At 48.0% G+C, this 18126-nt stretch overlaps 1 protein-coding gene across 1 annotated transcript; it reads right to left on the reverse strand.

The window, feature by feature from the left end:
* Positions 1-326: 326 nt before the first annotated feature.
* On the reverse strand, positions 327-974 carry Neurog3 (neurogenin 3). Its single transcript, XM_004623959.1, has one exon. The coding sequence runs from the start codon at positions 972-974 to the stop codon at positions 327-329; it is 648 nt and encodes a 215-aa protein (XP_004624016.1).
* Between the last annotated feature and the right edge of the window lie 17152 nt (positions 975-18126).

Raw genomic sequence — 18126 nt, forward strand, 5'->3', positions numbered from 1 at the left:
GCCAAACACTGCGTTAAAACACGCTGGGGGAGGGGCGGTAAAGGGGAGCCAGACAGACAACTTGAGTGAGGGCTAGGAGACAGAAGACCGTGGCCGTCTCCTTTGTGTAGTGTTGCCATTCTCGTCTTCTTTGAACAAGATTTTGGAGTGGACAAAGACAGGAGACCTAAAATACGCACAACCTGCCGCGCTCACTCCTCGCGGGCAGCGCCGGGGGCTGCAGAGCGGAAGACCCGCAGGGGTCAGCTAGCAACAGGCAGGAAGAGCCGCTCAACCCCGACAGCTCTGGCTCCCTCCCTCTCTTAAAAAACCGGAGACTGACTGGTTCACAGGAAGTCTGAGAAAACCAAGGAGCCGGAATGTAGGTAGGGAGGGGAGGTAGGCGCCCGCAGCCCGGGGCGCTCCTCTAGCGAGGTGGCGGGGCTCAGGCTACCAGACTGGGAAACTGGAGAGTAGAGGGAGCCCCAGTCACAGGGGGAGCCGCCATCCGGGCTGCCCAGCTCCCCGCACGACGTTGCGGGCAGCTCTGGCCCATAGAAGCTGTGGTCCGCTATGCGCAGCGTCTGAGTCAGCGCCCAGATGTAGTTGTGAGCGAAGCGCAGCGTCTCGATCTTAGTGAGCTTCGCATCATCCGGGAAGGTGGGCAGGACACCGCGCAGCGCGTCCAGGGCGGAGTTGAGGTTGTGCATCCGGTTGCGCTCACGGTCGTTCGCCTTCTTGCGCCGACTCCGCCTCTGCTTGCTCAGAGTCAACTCGCTCTTGGGCCGGCTGCGCCCTCCGCGCCTAGCGCGTAGCTTCTTCGCAGCCCCTCGGCAACCACCTGCTTCTGGCTCCGCACAGTCCCGGGACGTGAGTGTGGGGCTGGGTGGAGCAGACGCCGCGCTAAGTATTTCGTTGTCTGAGGCTCCAGGGAAAGGTTGCTCGGTCTCGCGGGTCACTTGGATAGAGGGCGCACCCAAGGGATGAGGTGCCATCCTGAGGCCAAGTAAAAAGAAAGGGTAAGCATAGATCAGTTAACCAGAAAGTCCCCAGTTCTGAGGCCAGGTGGAAAAACCTATCCAGGATCCCTTCCCCCGCCCCCCTCGGAGGACCTCTTTCCCTGGCTGGCCCCTTGGCGGACGCCACTATTACCTGTTAATGCGGAAGCCAAGAATGGAACAGTGGGTCGCAGAGAGCAGCTGGGAGCTGGGTCGCGCTCGTTGGCTCCCAAGTTGTGCCTAGCCGCAAGCGCCCTGCCTGGGAGTTGCCTCAGACCTAGAGGAGAAGAGCAGCGCGAAGTGCGAACCGGACGTCTGTAGCTCTCTTGTCACGGGGCTGAGACCACTGGACTTCCAGAGCCACAAGTCGTGTGCCCTCAGGCACGCTTTATCTGCTCTCCCGGGGCCAGGAGCGTGGCTGCCTGGCTGCTGCCCGCGCCACTGGCCAATCAGCGCCTGGGCCCCGGGACCTCGACACGCGAGCCTGCTCCTCCCCCGCGAGGCACAGCTGGATTCCGGACAAAGGGCCGGGGTCGGGGGAGGCGAGCTCCGCTCTGTTTGCTCTGTCCTCTGGGCTCGGTCCCAGCAACTCTCGGTTCTTCAAAGAGCCTCGCCCAGTGAGAAGAGCCCCGTCTGGCGAGCGTCTGGCCGCCCTGGACCGCTTCGCCCCTCCCATCTTTCCCGGGTACCTGTCCAGGTCCCTCTTGGTACTGTGGAGGGGGCTTTGAGGAGCCTGTCGGGGTCAAGCCCTCAGTGTTACTTGCGGGAAATGTAGGCTCAAAAGAGAATGCAGCTCACCCCAAATCAGCAGGCAAGACTGTCAGAGACAGAAGGAGGAGCCATGGTCCCATGTAGCAGCATGAAGGAGCATCCACTAAATCTAAATGCCATGTGTTCTCTTCTGTGGGTCAAACTATGAACTACGTGGGGTCATGTTTCACTCACTCTGTTCTGGAAGGAATGACAGGGTAGCCACAGAAAGAGATCCTACGGGTTTCCCTTCCATTCAGGGGCATTTATCCCCAGGGTGTCCAAGCACCCCGCCCCCCCCAATGCTTTCTCACTCTGCAGGCACTTAGAATCCCACCTACTCGCATTCAAAACCTAAGACTTTTGAGCCCACCACAGAGATCAGAGTGGCTGCCTGGGACTCCAGATGTATTCTACCCAGGCCAGTCAAGGACAGCTTCCGGTGTTGAGGGGAGGGCCTGGGTGGGAGAGCTCTGGGAAGTGTGAGAGGTCAGCAGGGAGCCAGGAGTTCACTGTGAGCCCTTGTGCCTTTTGAGTGCCCAGTGGCAGGAAAGAGCTTCAGGTTTCACCTAGCTCAGCTTCCCCCTCTCCCCATCACATCCACTGGTGTCCTCAGGGGCAGCCCAGAGCAGGGACTCTTCAAGGCCCCACTTTGCCTCTCCTAACACTGCCTGGAAATCTTTCCAAGTGAGTCTGAAGACACCATCCCCCATCACCACCTCAGATACCCTGCAGTCTTCGGCTTCTGATCAGTAAGGGTGAGGGGTCATGGCTTTAGCCATCCCCTAGGGAAGGAAGCCAAAGTTGGGGTTAAGCCTGCATAGGCAGCAAGGCTTGCTTTTAACAGTTCCAGATACTTTAAGCCTCCCAGCAATGGCCCGACAGCCAGACTCAGCCTAGAGACTAAGGGGTGGGCCAGGGGCCAGGTAGATCTGCCCTTCTATCCTTGGGATGGGCTCTGCTTGCCCAGTCGGCTTGAGGGTGGAATCTCCATCGAGGTAGAGAATGGTGCATTTGGGAACCAGTGGGAGGAGGCTCTAAGACTGAGTTAGGTGGGGCTGCTGACCTGTGACCTCAGTTTGTAGCTGTGAACAGAGGGTCTTTTCTTGGCTGTCTGGAAATGAAGTCTGGGGTCAAGGTCTGGACCAACGAACACCTTATTCATGTGATTCTTGCATCCTCAATTTTGTTGCAGCTGTCCCCTTGTATCAAGACTTGCATCAAGATTGTCTTCTAGGCTTAAAAGTGTGAGCTGCCTGCCCTCTTCACAGATGGAACAGTCAAGGCCCAGAGAAGAAAAGTGACTCATCCAGGGTTGCACTGCAAGTGCTACCAGAACCACATGGAAGTCGAGCCAAAGACTCCTAGGTCCAGGTTTTCATATGCACTGGGTGCCTGTTACTGATATGGGGGAAATCAAGAGACTCCTAAATGCAGAAAACAGAAGTCCTGAATCTGTGACAAATGACAAGATCAGATTAGAAAAGAGTAACGGTCCAGACTCCCAGGCAGGAGAGCTGCTTCTACTCACATTCCATCCTTCCACTCTTCAGCTCCACACTCCAGCCTTGCTTCATTTATACCCCCCAGCACAGTAGGAACCAGGAGAGGAATCTCAGAGCATGCTTTCCTAGGGCCCTGGGATGTGTCTGGACTCTGTGGAGAGACCCTTGACTGAGGGACCCAAGTACCCCTCTGGTATCCTGCAAACCTAGAAAGCAGCCCGCCTTAGTAACTCTCATCTGGGTGTGAATGTCAAGTGGCAGTGGAGCTTGTCCTGGTGAGAGTGTCTCATTTGAGAAACTAGTTGGTACTGGCCAGGGCGCAGGGCCAGTCTCCTGCGCCAGAGAAAAATCTGGGAATTCTTGCCAAAACTTCCTAATTGACAGTGATTTCTGGGACTGGCTTGGAATTCTTATGCAGACTCCCCAACACTGCACCGGCTCCGGGGCCTCAAGGGCTCTCCAACTAGCACTACCTCCTTTGCGCAAAAAGCTGTCAGGGGCGAGGAGCGCAGCCGGAGAAGCTGTCCTTGCCAGACGCAAAGGACTTTCTGCGGCCCTGCTTCTGGTCCAGTGGCGCTGATCCGATGGTCAGGAATCTCGGTGGTTTAGAGACCAGAATCCGTACCGGGTATCCCAGTTGCAGCGCAGGCACTGACCCCCTCTCCAAAGTTAATTCCTGTGCTTTGGCGGCAGAGGCGCAGGCGTTCACCGCGCAGTGCGCACTAGCTGTTTTTATAAAATGGCTCTTCCCTCTGGAATCAGAGCCTTTTCTTTTAGCCCCGAGTCATTCACCACCTTTAAGATCCCTAGGACCCCGGTGCTCCTGGACCTTCAGGGACCTGCACGAGCTTGAAGGTTGAGGGGGTCCAGGAGAGAGGCGACAGCCAGACGCCTGAAACCCGTGGGCAGATTGGAAAAGGAAGGCAGGGGCTTGCTCTGCCGCCTTCTTGTGGGTGGGGGGAATCTTAGCATTGCCTGGGGGCTCTTTGAGAATCGACGGGGGAGGGGGTCTGGAGAAGTTGAATAGCTAATGGCTTGCCAGAGGAGGGGGCTTCTTTCTCTCGCCTTCGCTTCTGCCCTGAAAGAGGGGAAGACAAAAATCTGGCGAGCGGGCTGCCCGGCCGAGAATGGCCACTTCAAACAGCCCTTCAAACAAAAGGAGACGACGAAAAGAAAGCCCCACCTGTCTCCAGTGTTTGCTAAAATAATAATAAATAGATTTCGTTTAATAAATAATTACAAGAGATTGTAAAGTGGAGTGCTTTGGAAAACATCTACGGCGGGAGTCAGCGCAGCCAGCCGTCACCTGCTCCCGAGGCGGACAACTTTATTGTTACGCCACCCCCCAACTAGTTCGCCTCTGATAAACTCTCCCTCGTTTTCACAATGACTGTTTACTCATAGTTAGCACAATATTACCTTTGCCGTGATAAACCCGGAGGGGGGGCGACCTGGCCCCTGGCCCCTGGACACACCTGTCCCAGAAGCTGACACATGGATTTGGCACCGAGCTGGCCTCCCCCCCGGGGGCCCTGCCCCCGTGTACATTGGCCCAATTGCCACTCATTTATAACAGGTTGGCTGCAAGGCCTATCTCGGTCCTATTTGTCTTCTTTTATTGAAAGCATATGGTCTCCAGGGGCTCACCAGCCCCATATTTCATCTGCCAGGGGCTGGGGCGCTTCCGCAGGCTGGTGCTGCCCAGCGCGCTGCTCCCCACCAGCTGCTGAGCCAGTTGGAGGGATGGTGGAGGTTGGGTGGGGAGAGATAAGGCAGGCTCCTCTTAGGCTTTGGGAGAGAAACCGTTTCCTTAGAAGTTCCCCCTCCCCTAGGCCCGGGACCTCGTGCGCTCTTGAGTGGGTGGCTGGTTCCTTTTCTTGGGTAGGTGAGAGGGCGCCATATGTTACCCCGCCCCCCCTAGGGCGCACGAAGGAGCTTCGGTTCAGGGAGTCCTTGAACAAAGAGAGGAGAGGGCCCCTACATTCAGGAGCACCCGAGGTCTTTATTCCAGGATCCTCCTCTTTGCCTAGGGCCGCCTCCCCCCGGGCGTTCTCAGCTCGCGCTCTGCGCCTGGAAACAAAGTGTCCACATTATTGGCGGCCGGCGGCTGAGACCGTGAATGCGTGAAAAGGTGCATTGCGCGCACCGAGACACCTGTTGAAAAGGCGCCTCTTCTCAGCGCCTCTCTGCTCCGCGCTCGGTCAGGAGCTAGGCAGGGAGTGGGGGGTGGGAGGAGGGAGAGATACTGTGATTTGTGGCGACATATGTTGAGCAGGTCGGTGTGTACTCTTCACAGGCATACACGCGCCCTCGCTCCCATACACACCCCGGGAGAAGGAGCAGCTGCTCGCCTCACCTTCTTCCGACATAATACCTGGGCCGGGCGCTTTGGCCTCGCCTTTTGAGGCACGGATTTCCCCCCACCCCTTCTCTTCCGCCACCTCCTCGCCCCCAACCTTGGCAGCTTTGCTGTAGGACGTTATTGTCAAATTTAACAGATGCACATTTGTTCCCAGCACCCACCCCAAACACACACACACACACACACACACGCACGCACGCACGCACGCACGCACGCACGCAAGCATGCACAGAAAATGCGGCTGACACACAGATGCAGGGCACAAGATGCCCATGTGTCCAGCTCTGCGCACGCCTAGGCTGGGGAAGCAAACAGGCTCTGTGATTTTCCCTCCCCAGAAAGAAATAAACAACGGAAGCCAGAGGGGCCAGGAGGCCACCTCCCAGTCCTCCAACTTGGCTTTTGTCCTGGGAGAGCTTGGCTGAGAGGAAAGGCTTTGGGGTAATGGGGACTCTGGCAAGAGCTGAGAGGCCCAAAGGTCTGGAGCTGCCTGCTGGGCATTGCCTGATCCCTGGTCTCCCTAGACTTCTCGGCTCCTGAGCTTCTAAGTGGTGAAGATGCTTGGGTCCTCCAGGTATTGATACCCATCTGGCTGACTTGGGACTGCTCAAGTGCCAGAATTGGTCTGGCACACTGCTGAGCATGCATCTCCTTGGAGGGTGAGATGCAAGTTTACAGAGTTGGGCTTCAGTGACAAACACAGTGGGAAAGAGCAGTGTGTGTGTGTGTGTGTGTGTGTGTGTGTGTGTGTGTGTGTGTGTGTGACTGGAAAGGAGGCCTGGCTCTGCAACTATGACTGCGCCACTGTAAGCAAATTGTTTTGTCTCTGGAGACCTCATTTCCCATCTATTCAAGGAGAGGCTCTATGTGTATGGGTGGATATGGAGGGTGCCTTAGAATTTCTTTCTTTGTTTCTTTTGGCACAATGAGTTGAACTCAGGACCTTGCTCTTGTCAGGCAGGTAGCTTGTATATCCCTGGCCTCTGGCCTTCAAAATTGACCCCCTTCCTGGGAATACCTGGAGGACCCAAGCATCTTCACCCATTGGAAGCTCAGGAGCCTAGAAGTCAAGGGAGACCAGGGGTCAGGCAATGCCCAGCAGGCACCCCCAGATCTTTGGATCTGTCAGCTCTTGCCAGAGTCCCCATTCTCCAAAAGCCTTTCCCCTCAGCCAAGATCTCCCAGGACAAAAGCCAAGTTGGAGGACCTGGAGGTGGGCATGCATTTTAAAGTCTTGGCTGTTGTGAGCCTTCCAAGGTGAGCGGGGGAAACCCTTCCCCCAATAGCCCTCTCCATCCTTCTAGATCTGAGCTTTTGGGGCAATGGCAGAAGTGGGGAGAAAAGTTTGGTACTGGGGGCTTAGGAAGCCTTCCTTTGCCCTCGCCATCTTTCTGTTCTGAAATGCAATCCTGGGTCACTGTGACAGGTGACAGGTCAGGCAAGTCTGCTGAACCAAACTTTTGGACCTTTACTTCTTCCACAGCTGGGATGGAGCTGTGACCTGTGTGGTGGCTCCACTGCTTGAGCCCCTTACATGTTTCTGGAGGAAACTGTGTGGCCGCCACCCCTGTGAACTCGGAGCAGCTCTTCTCATTTCTAAACACAGGGGCAGCGTCTTTGGGCTGTGTACAAATTGCCCATTTTCTGTGTCTGCTCTTATTTTGCTGGATGTACTTGCATTTCTCAGGTGTGCTGCACCAGGTCAGCAGCCCTTATCTGTTGGGATGGTTCCATGGAAACCTGGCTTGTGATAACAGATGAACTCTGTGCCTGGTTCATTCTCAGTTTCCCAACCCTGATGCCTCTTCCCCACAGATTCCTGCTCTGTTGAGGTCTCTGTTTAGGAGCAGCAGTAAGGATCAAAGGCTCTCAGAGTTGCTGTGAGTTGGGAGTAGAAACAGGGCATCTGCCCACATCCCTCCTTTAGGTCACCAGCAATGGACTCATCTGCTCCCTTGTTATCAGGCTAGGAAGGCAGGAGGAGGATGAGATGGTCAGTAGGGTGAGGCAAGAACTCACTCCAGAGAAAAGCAACAGAAGGGATGCAGCTCAATGTTCCACGCAGTAGTTAGTAATGCTAATATTCATGTGGAATTTTAAAAAGAGGTGGATTGATTTCTCACAGCCATGGAGTTCATGAAGGAATGAGAAAGGGATTTTTAAAATTTCCAGTTTCACCTGGGCAGTCTGAAGCTGGGGTCCTAGCACTGAGAGTGATGCTCAGTCAGCTTCATTTGCATCGCTCCAGGGACCTGGCAGGGAATTTCATTTTGTCATTCTCCCAGGTCCCCACCAGGCCACTTCCAGGAGACCTTTGGAGGTAAGAAAGTCTCATGGAGGATCTAGAAGCACAGAGATTGAAGGATTGGGGAGCAATAAATAATGAGAAGCTTCCTCCTCTTTCCATGGCGAGCTCTGGCTTCCTGATGCTGTCAGCCAAGGCTCTCTGCAGGGTCAGGATGGGATGGCCTTGAGCGGAGGTCTCCCTGAAATCTTGCACCCATGGCAGGGCTAGGTCTTAGCCAGTCCTTGCCCTACTGTACAAACAACAAACCTCATTACTTCTTCTGTTTTAGACTTTAAAGCAGGTAGTCCTAACATTTTTGATTATATAGCTCTATTGAAAAACTACTTTGGGTACATCCTTCAAAATGTGTTAATGATTTCTGATTTCTAACATATAATGTGCAGATTAAATTTTATGCAAAATATGATTTGTTTATAAATCACAGATGTACTTCTGTACTAGGCAATATAAAGTACTAGAAAAAAGGATAGAATTCTGAATTTGGTTCCAATTTAGACTTCTGCACCTCATACTTGTGCAGCCTTGACTGGTTAGCTCAACCCTTCTCAAAATGCCCTTAGTTTCTCTCCTATAAAAAGGGACAGTTGTAAATTATCAACCTAATTCTAATACGTATGAAGTGATCAACAATAGCATGTAGCAAGTACTCATTTATGAATAAATATGTTCATAATAAAATATACTGTCAAAGAAATTTACACCCAGAAGGACCCATAAGTCTAACTAGAAATTCGGGTAGGTGGCTCTTCTTGCCCTTCTCCCTGCATTCCATCCACTGTGTGGTCCGCTGCACTGCTGTGGTGTCATCCACAGTAGTGGCACATTTCTCATAGGGAAACATCCTGGTCTGAAGTAGGCATCAAGGAAAACACCAAGGCTGAGAGAGATGATGTAACTTCCACTAGAGCACTTAATTCATATCATAGAAACATGAATATATTTATGTAGTATATATGAATATGATACATATGCATATATATTATTCTCAATATATTCTTATTGGGAATAAGAATAGTTCTTCTGACTCAAATCCATGTCCTGTCCACCCTAGTTCTGTGTCACACTGTGGGTCCCACTTGCGACCTTTCTGTAAAACTAATCCTTGTTAGGCCTTTGCTAAACAATCAGCAGAGAAGGAAGAACAGGCTGGTCAATGAAGTTACCTGATGGGGTGTTTTATTTTTATTTATTTATTTTTTTTGCGGCAGGCTCAGCTCACCCTGGAGGCGGGGCTGGCATGGCGTGTTGCACTGCCAGGGATCAAACCCCAGTCCCTGCACTTGCCTAACCTTGCCTAAGCAGGCACTTTAGTATGCTGAGCTATCTTGTTGGTCACTGATGGGATGTCTTAATCACTTTCCCATTGTTAGAACAAGACACTCAGCACCCACTGTTTAAAAGAGGAGCATTCTGTTATGGTTATTATTGTTATTATTATTATCAGAAATGGCATGGAGGCTGGGAAGATAGCTTGGTGGTCTAAGTGCCTGCCTGGCAAGTACAAGGACCCAGGTTGGATCCCCAATACTGCATGCTGTGCTGACCTTGTGCTGAGCTGGCCACCAAAACTGGGTGTGGTGGTGCATGTCTATAATCTCAGCATTGGGGAGGCTGAGACAGGTGGATCACCATGAGTCTGAGCTGTGTAGTGAGACCCTGTACTAACTAAGTAACTAACTAACTAACTAACTAACTAACTAAATGATAAGAAAAGAAAAAAAAAGAAATGGCATGGCGGAAGGCCAAGGTGTAGCAAAAAGGTGTTCAACCCATAGCAGCCAGGAAGCAGAGAGGTGAGAGGAAGCAAACATGTATTTCCAGGTTACACTTCCATTGGCCCACCTCCAGCCAGACCCTCAGTCCTAACAGCAGCTACAGGGCCCCCAGGTCACATCGCCTTCCAAAACCTCATGTCTGAGCACAGTCTGTTGAGGGACACGATAGACCTAAACCAAAACTCAGTGTGTGCCTACGACTCATTCCTTCTCTTCTATCAGGAATCCAAAGGGCCTAGAGGAGTCCGGCACATGACTTTATGTAGTCATGGGCTACACTTTGAAGATGTAAGTGTAGAAAGGGGCATGCTTCTAGACATGAGCTTCAGACAGAGCTTCTGGTCTGTGCAGGAAAGGACAAGTCAGGTTGTATCAGTGTAATTGCCAGACATCAAGAAGAACTGGGCACAATCTGCCTTGGTCCCACTAATGTTTATGAAGCGTCATTAGCAGAAAGTAGGTGGTGGCCAGCTGTTCCCACAGTCTCTGAGATCAGACCCCAAAGAAGAGGCTTGAATGGAAAAGCAGGGATTTGGGTTATTGAGAGCAACATGTTGATGAGCATGAGTCCTCTTCCAATGAAGTTGATTTCTGTCTGCAAAAACCTATTCTAGCCCAAATTCCTGTGCAGCCTATGTATAGGCAGGTGGATGGATCAGATGACCACAGAAGGTCCTATTTCCCCTGTATTGCTCAGATTTCTGTTGCTGGGACAAAATAACCGACTGCCACAACTTAAAAGAGGAGAGCATCGTCTTAACTCAGAGTTGCGTTTTGGTTTGGCTGGCTGACCCCAAGGCAGCAGCATGGTGGAAGCATGGCAGAGGGAAACTGTTCACTGTATGGGGGTTGGGAAGCAGGGCACAGAGGTGGAACTCAGAGAAGAAGGGGCCAGGACTGGATGTAGTCCCTAGGATCACACCTCCAAGACCCACTTCTTTGGCTAGGCCTTACCTCCTGCCAACCCATTCAGCTGGGAACACTGATGAAGTTAGTACCCTCACGATCCGGTCATCAACCCAAGAGTCTCCTAATCCAATCAGACTGACTACTCAGACCAACTAGCGCACTGTTCATGACTTCACGATCATGAATAGTTAGGAAGTCCTCAGTCATACAGAACAGCAATTGGAAATCCAAATAAGATGGAAACATAGACGAGGGACATTCGTCCACCTGCCATAAAAGCTCTTCAAGGACATGGATTAAATTCATCACTACAGTACTTAGCCTGAACTCTTTAAAATCAATATCAGCCTGAAGAGAACTTCTGAAGAGTTTGGTCCAACAGCACAAACCCGTGATATGCTAAGTGTGATGGGAAGTAGCTGGAACTTGAGGAGGAGTGCTTTGGAACACCTACTACAGCATGTTGTCTGAACCTCTGAGTTGACAAATAATTGGGAAAAAGCCTCAGAAATGAGATGGAATTTGTCCAGGGTTACACCATGAGAGAAGACCAGAACCCCTGCTGGTGCCCCTGCTGATCTCAGGACCTGTGCTTTGAGTTGCTTCCCTTTGATACCCATCAAGCTCTGCTTTGTAGGGGAGCGTCTTTTTCCAATGTGTGTGTGAGTGTATGCCTCCAGGCAGGACAAGCTCCTTCACAACAGGAGCAGAGCCACCTTGAGAATCTAACAAGGAAGCTGCAAGTTACTGTAGGTCTCCACTGGGGCTCGCATGGATGGGCCTAGATGTGGGAAAGCTGTGTGAGGCCTGGGCATCTGGCAGCCAGTTTGGAAGGACTGAAGTAAGTGGAAGGGGCTGGCTAGACCAATTTGGCTGCTCTAACGTCTGTGATGAGTGGTGGAGCCAAGTCTGTGGCGGTCCTGAACATCAGCAATTCCCTTATGGCCTTGCACAGAACAACAAGGACTGGTTTCAAAGCTAAATGACCATGGTGTCAGGTCATGTGAAAGAGGGAAGTAGCCAGTGTAGTATAAGAAGTACTTGGTGGGGACCTTACACCACATCTCAGGTGGGTTCAGCTGCTCAGCTGGAGCTGACTGTTGCCAAGAGGAAATATGGTCCATGTTTACCAGAGCTTAGTGCATTTTTATTAGAAACAGAAGCCAAACGTGTGGACTTGGTTGTGTAAGATTGCATTTAATGGATCATATAAAACCTATCTGTGGGCTGCTAAATCTAGTTTAGGGACTTGCTGGCCAGCTTTGTCATTGTAGGTTAAATCAATTGCATCAATCAGAAGAGATTGCTTTCAGTAGTGGGAGCAAACAGCCCCAGAATTTCAGTAGCTTCACCAAATCAAATTTTTACTTCTTGTCCCCAGTGTATTTCTACCAGAGTCACAGGGCAGAAAGATCACAGTCTGATCTTTGTAGTCCCTTGGGACCCAGGATAGTGGCGTCTATGTCTTCACAGGCATTTCTACAATCATGGTGCTGTGGAAGACTGTAGTAAGTTGCACCCAAGCTCTTAAAGCTTCTCTATAAATGTGGCAAACATAACTTTTCATTTAGTTGGCTTTTTGTTGCTGTGACCAGACTTCAATTTAGAGGAGGAAAGGTTGGTTTTGGCTCATGGTTTCACAGGTTTCAGGCCTGGGTGGGTTGTCCCAGAAACATTATAAGGACAAGAGAGAGCTTCTTACTTCCTAGCAGTGAGAAAACGGAGCAAGAGAGAAATAGCTGAGAGGGACGGACCAGGGGCCCGATGTAGTTCCCAAGAAGGCACTTCTTTCTAAGTCTCCATCACCTCTCAATAATGCCATCAAATTATGATCCAGAGATGAAGTTAAAGCCCTCAAGATCTGATCATCTCTGGAAGCACCCCACAGACATACCCCAAAATGTCTTTTAATGATTTCCTAAATGTTCCTTAATTCAATCAAGTTGATGACCAAAGTTAACTAAGACACTCTTGTTCACACTTCATTGGCTAAAGGCAATCCCATGGCCATGTCCAATTTCACAAAGGTTTTGGAAGTGCAACCCTACTGTGTGGCCAGAAAAAAAGTGTAGCATTGATGTCATTGTCCATTTATATGGACACTGTCCATTCAATATGTACCCTGACCTATCAAAGGAATTTCTTTTTTTAAAAAAAAATGTATTTAGTACAAGGTCTACAGGGTCTCACTATACAGATTGGACTTGTAGTGATCCTCCCAAGCCCTGGGATTATAGGTGTGTGCCACCACACCCAATCTCAATCACTGGCTCAGCGTGCCAGGGGCCAGGGCTGGCATGGCACATAGGGAATCCATGAAAGGTATTTCTTATGCTCATTTGTAGTTCTGTACCTCGGGGCTTTTTCTGGCCTTGCTTGACCAAGGCACATGACAAGTTGAAAAGTACAGCAGTTAATAACTTCCACTAGGGAGTGAAGAGGTTTGGTGAATAAGTACCCCAAAGTTGGAATAATTTTGAGGCACTTTTTCACTGCGTCCTAGAGTTCCCAGGGGGACTAGGCTCATTATCCACAGTGGAAACTGGTTTTGTAATACATCCTTTAGTGACCTCTTTCATATCTACCCCATTTCCTGGGGTTGCCTCCCAAGTAAACTACCTACATTTGGGTCCTTGCCTCAGGGTGTTTCTGGAGTTACCCAAACCAATGTAGGGAGGAAGACACAAATCTTTGCGAACATTTTAATGACCAACTGAAGCTAAATGACCATGGGGTCAGGTCATGTGAAAGAGGGAAGTAGCCAGTGTAGTATGAGGAGTACTCAGTGGGGACCTTACACCACATCTCTGGTGGGTTCAGCTGCTCAGCTGGAGCTGACTGTTGCCAAAAGGAAATATGGCCCATGTTTACCAGAGCACTGGTAAACATGGGCCTATAAAGGCATCAACATGGCCTTTAAAGAACTACAGAATGTTAAGGATGATGAGATAATTTAGTGATCTTCACCATAGAGTTATCTTGTTTTCTTCACTCAGATAAAGAGAACACAAAGTTAAGGGTTGTCTCAACCTATCCCACATTTATTGAGCACCCTTTCTCTTGTATTCTGACATTTCTAGGGCATTTGCTTTATTCTGATGACTCATTATGGTCACCATTCTAGCTATAGGGAAGGTAGAAAAGAAGAGGCACATCCTTCTTTAAGGACACAGCCTAAAAAATAAGGGGGTTAAGGAGATAGCTTAACTGATAAGCACCTGCCTAGCAAGTGCAAGGTCCTGAATTCAATCCCTGGTACCACAAAAAAAAATTAAAAAAGGACACAACCTGGAAGGTTGTACTCATGTTTCCAAGAGCTAGTGCTTAAAAACAGCTACATGTAGCTGCAAGGAAGTCTCGGAAATGTAGTCTGTCTGGCTTTAAGCCCAGCTGTAAATTGGACATCTATTAACAATGGTCTTTGCCCCACCTAGTCATTGGAAATTATGAACTTTTCCTCCTTAAATTAAGTAGTGATTTTTAACATCTTCCCTCAGCCCCACTAAGGATTGTAAAGCTCAGAGTTGATGGGCAGCATTTTGTAAGAATTTCTTTGGGTCTCTAAGGGGTCCTCTCTAAATATTAAGAAGTAGTGCCCTGAAGGTTGTTGAGCAGTTTCAGGCAAGGTTGCACAACTTTTCCATTATGATTTTTTTTTTTTTTTAGTTTTTTTCTTTCTTTTACAGATGTGTATTAAAACTTTTACTGAATGAAAAAATTGAATTAAAATTAGGGCAAAACAAATCAATGACACTTAAATCTGGACCAGCAGGCTGAGTCCTTGCCTCCAGAGTGCAGTATCTGGGAAGGCAGGCTCCCAGGCCAACAGTTACAGGTTATGTCTAGGTGATGAGGTCCAAACCTTTTGTTGGGTGACTGCAGGCACAATGTGGAAACCAAGGCTTTCAGGAAGAGTTCCGGGGCTCTGTACTGTAACCCTGTACTGTAACTGTAAAGAGCTGTTTCCTCTTTTGCAGAGGTCTTCCCAAGATTTCCAGCTGAATGTAAATCTTGTAGAATGTCCACTTTGCATTGCATGTGGGTCAAGTCATAGCAAAGGAAGTGATTGGGTACACATGACCACATCCCTTCCCATCCCTTCTTGTCTCTGGGGTCTCCTTCTAGTGTCCTTGTATGTCCTTATAGGTAGTCAGCAGACAAAGCAATTGCATGATTTGGGTAGCCAATCTTAGCGCACGGAACATAGCACAGCAAGAGCAGAGACCTACAATTACCTGTCCTGTGTGCAAGGACGGAGTTAGCATCACCAGTTAGCTGAGGTTCCAAGTGCTTCCTGAGAGTCCGTAATAGAGTCCCAGAAAACAAGCTGGAGCCCTACAGATTTCACCCTACACAGCACCTGGAGATCCTCTGGTATTTGCAGGAAGAGTCCTAGTGGAGATAGTTTAACCTGTGGATTTGAGTCAAAGATGTACTTGGAGGTCTGATGGATACACCTATGTGGCAGTCAAAGAGCATTCCCTTGCACCTCAGGAGATGTCTTTCCGGATGTATCTGCTTCCTTTACAGCACAAGCTTCTAAGAGAGTCTCTTCAGCTATGGTCACCTGACTGGGGCATTGTGCGCATCTCTGAAGTCATCACTAGACTAGAGGACTGAGATGCTCTGATTGGCTGAGCCTAAGTCCCCTATTCAACCCCTGGAAACATTGCGTGTAAGATTGAGTAAGGGAAATATGGGTCTGTTTCACCTGAGCTGCAGGACTCAGAATGGGGGAGGAGTTCTCCTGAAGTCCTAGCACCTAAATAAGCAAAGATATAGTGAAACTAAATGAGACAAAAGCTGTAGGATCTCTAATAATACCACATATTTCACCTCTAAAGCCATCCATGGGGAATTGTATTTGAAATTGCGTTTTGCGATGATTGGGTGTAGCATTCTGCAAATGTCAGTGAGGTCATCTTGGTTGATAGTGTTCAGGTTGCCTCCATTTTTACTTCCCTCCTTGTATCAGTTACTAAGAGAAGTGTTAAAACATCCATCTATGAAGTAGATTTGGCTACTTCAGTTCTGTACGTTTGGCTTCACAAATGTTGAAGTTCTGTTATGAACATTTTGGAAATTGTTATGTCTGCTAATTATTTGTGCTTTGAAAAATTTTATGAAATGGCCCTCATGCTTTTTTGTTTAGGGAGTTCTGTCTTGAAGTCTGCTGAGTCTCACATTAACACCATCGCACCAGGTTTCTCACAGTGTTTGCATTGTGTGTTTTTTTTTTTCCTATCCCTTTTCCATCTATTTGTGTCTTTATATTTAAATTATCTCTTATAGATGACATAAATTGGACTTGTTTTTTATCTAATATCTTCTGACAACTTCAAAGATTAATGTAATTATTGGTGCAATTGAATTTGAGTTTACTGTCTTGCTGTTAGTGTGTGTACCCGTTTCTTCACTGTTTCGCTCCTCCACTGCTCCTATGCTGCCTTCTTTTGGGTTCATCAAGTATTGATAGTGTTCTATGTCATTTCTTCTATTGCTTCTTTTTCTTTTTTAAAATTTATTTATTTATCTATTTATTTGTATTTAGGACAGGGTGTACAAGGTGTACAGGGTCTCACTGTGTAGCCCGGACTCATAGTGATCTTCCTGTTTACAACCACCCAAGTGCTGGGATTACAGGTGCGCGACACCACGCCCAGTCTCAATTGCCATCTCAGCAGGCCCCGGGGGGCGGGGCCAACGTGGCAAGCTGGGGATCAAAACTCTGGCCCCTGCGCCTGCTTGCAGATGCTTTAATCCACGGAGCTATTTGGCCAGCCCTTCTATTGCTTCTTCACCTTTGCACATTTTCGTTATTTTTATTCTATCCTTCCAACAGTATAATTCTGTTTACCTCTCCCCTCCATCCTTTCTGATATAACTTTAAAAAATGGTTATAAATCTATCTTATCCTCATTATTGTTATCATCATTCTTCCTTATATTACTATTATTTTTGCTTTAAATAGTTTATTCTCTTTTAAGGGAAGTACAATGATAAAAAATACCATAGTTTAAAAATATCTATCTACTTCTTTACCATTCTTGATGCCCTTTTTCCTTTTTCTCTCTTCTTTTTCTCTTCTATCTCCTATCTTCTTTCTTCTCCTTTCCTGAAGATCATAGGATCATAGCTCTCATCTGATACCATTTTCCTTTAGTGTGAAGAATGTATTTTAGCATTTTTATAGTCCATGTCCACTGGGGACAAATTATTTCAGATTTAATTTGTCTGGTAATGTTTTGAATCCTACTCTAAATGAAGAATGATTTTGGTGACTGTAGGATTTTTATTTGATATTCTATTCTTCTCTTTCAACACCTTAAGTGAGTCATTTCATTGCTTTGTTTTTGGGGGAGGCATCTACTGTTTACAATGAAAAGTCACACATCATTCATATAATTGATTCCATATGAGCAACTTGGCATGTCTCTGCTCTTAGGACTTTTGCTTCATCTTTTATTTTCAGCAGTTTGACTCTGATGTGCATAGCTGTATTGTTTCTATAGTCTACTGAGCTTCAGTCTGAAAGGGACTTTTTTGGTCACTTTTTTTTTAATGTATTTGGTACAGAGTCTCACTACATGGCTTGAACTCATAGTGATCCTCCTGTTCTCAGCCTCTCCAGTGCTGGGATTACAGGCATGCACCACCATGCCCAGTCTTGGTCTCAGTGACCGGCTCAGCCCACCAGGGGGCAGACCTGGTGCGGCACATCGTGCTGGGATCAAACCCCGGTCCCTGTGCTTACTTAAGCAGGCACTTAATCCTCTGAGCTATCTCTCTGGTCACTATCTGTGGTACTTTAAATGGAAACCTGAGCAGACTCAGACAGGTAATAACTCAATACTGTGGTATCTTTTTTATTGCCCCAGTTGTTCTAGTTTTATCTATTGAGGTGATGTGTTATCTCCTATGTTTTGACATATGATCATGATTTTACTTTTTGAGCACTGGCTTACATTCTTACATTACAAGATGCTCCAAGATAATCTTTAAAATTTCAGCCTAGAATCCACCATTTTGCCAGAGATCCCTGCTTATTTTTATTAGGAATGATCTTAGAAACCAAAAGTTGGGTTCTGTGTGTGCTTACTGTTGGGGTACCTCTGCTGCCAGGCTATGTTCATGGGCAGTGCTAGGAAACATATTGTTACTTGTACTATAGATGATTATTTCTATCATCTGTGACTATATTAAATTAATTATGGGTTTATACTGATCTCTTCAGCTGTATTCTAGTACCATATGTATCTTCTAACTTTTCCCTTTGTTTATCTGTGACTTTTCTCTCCAATAATAAGAAATTAGTTTGTATTTATCTACCATCTGTTAATTTGGTAAGATCGCAATTTTTCTTCACTTTTTTTTATTTTTGACATCAGTTATTTTTATTTTAAAGAAAAAAATAAAAACAATGGTACAAAATCTCAAAACAAGATTTTAGGAGAGTAACAATGGTTAGTACATTGTGTATTGTTACTGCCAAAGTAGTTTCTCATATTACAAAATATAGGCAAGAAATAATAAATAAACA

The sequence above is a fragment of the Octodon degus genome, unplaced genomic scaffold, assembly GCF_000260255.1.
Source record: "Octodon degus isolate 3935 unplaced genomic scaffold, OctDeg1.0 scaffold00005, whole genome shotgun sequence".
NCBI lineage: Eukaryota > Metazoa > Chordata > Mammalia > Rodentia > Octodontidae > Octodon > Octodon degus.

Excerpts from the sequence above, each read along its gene's own strand:
- Neurog3 (XM_004623959.1), bottom strand. The coding sequence starts at position 974 with ATGGCACCTCATCCCTTGGGTGCGCCCTCTATCCAAGTGACCCGCGAG.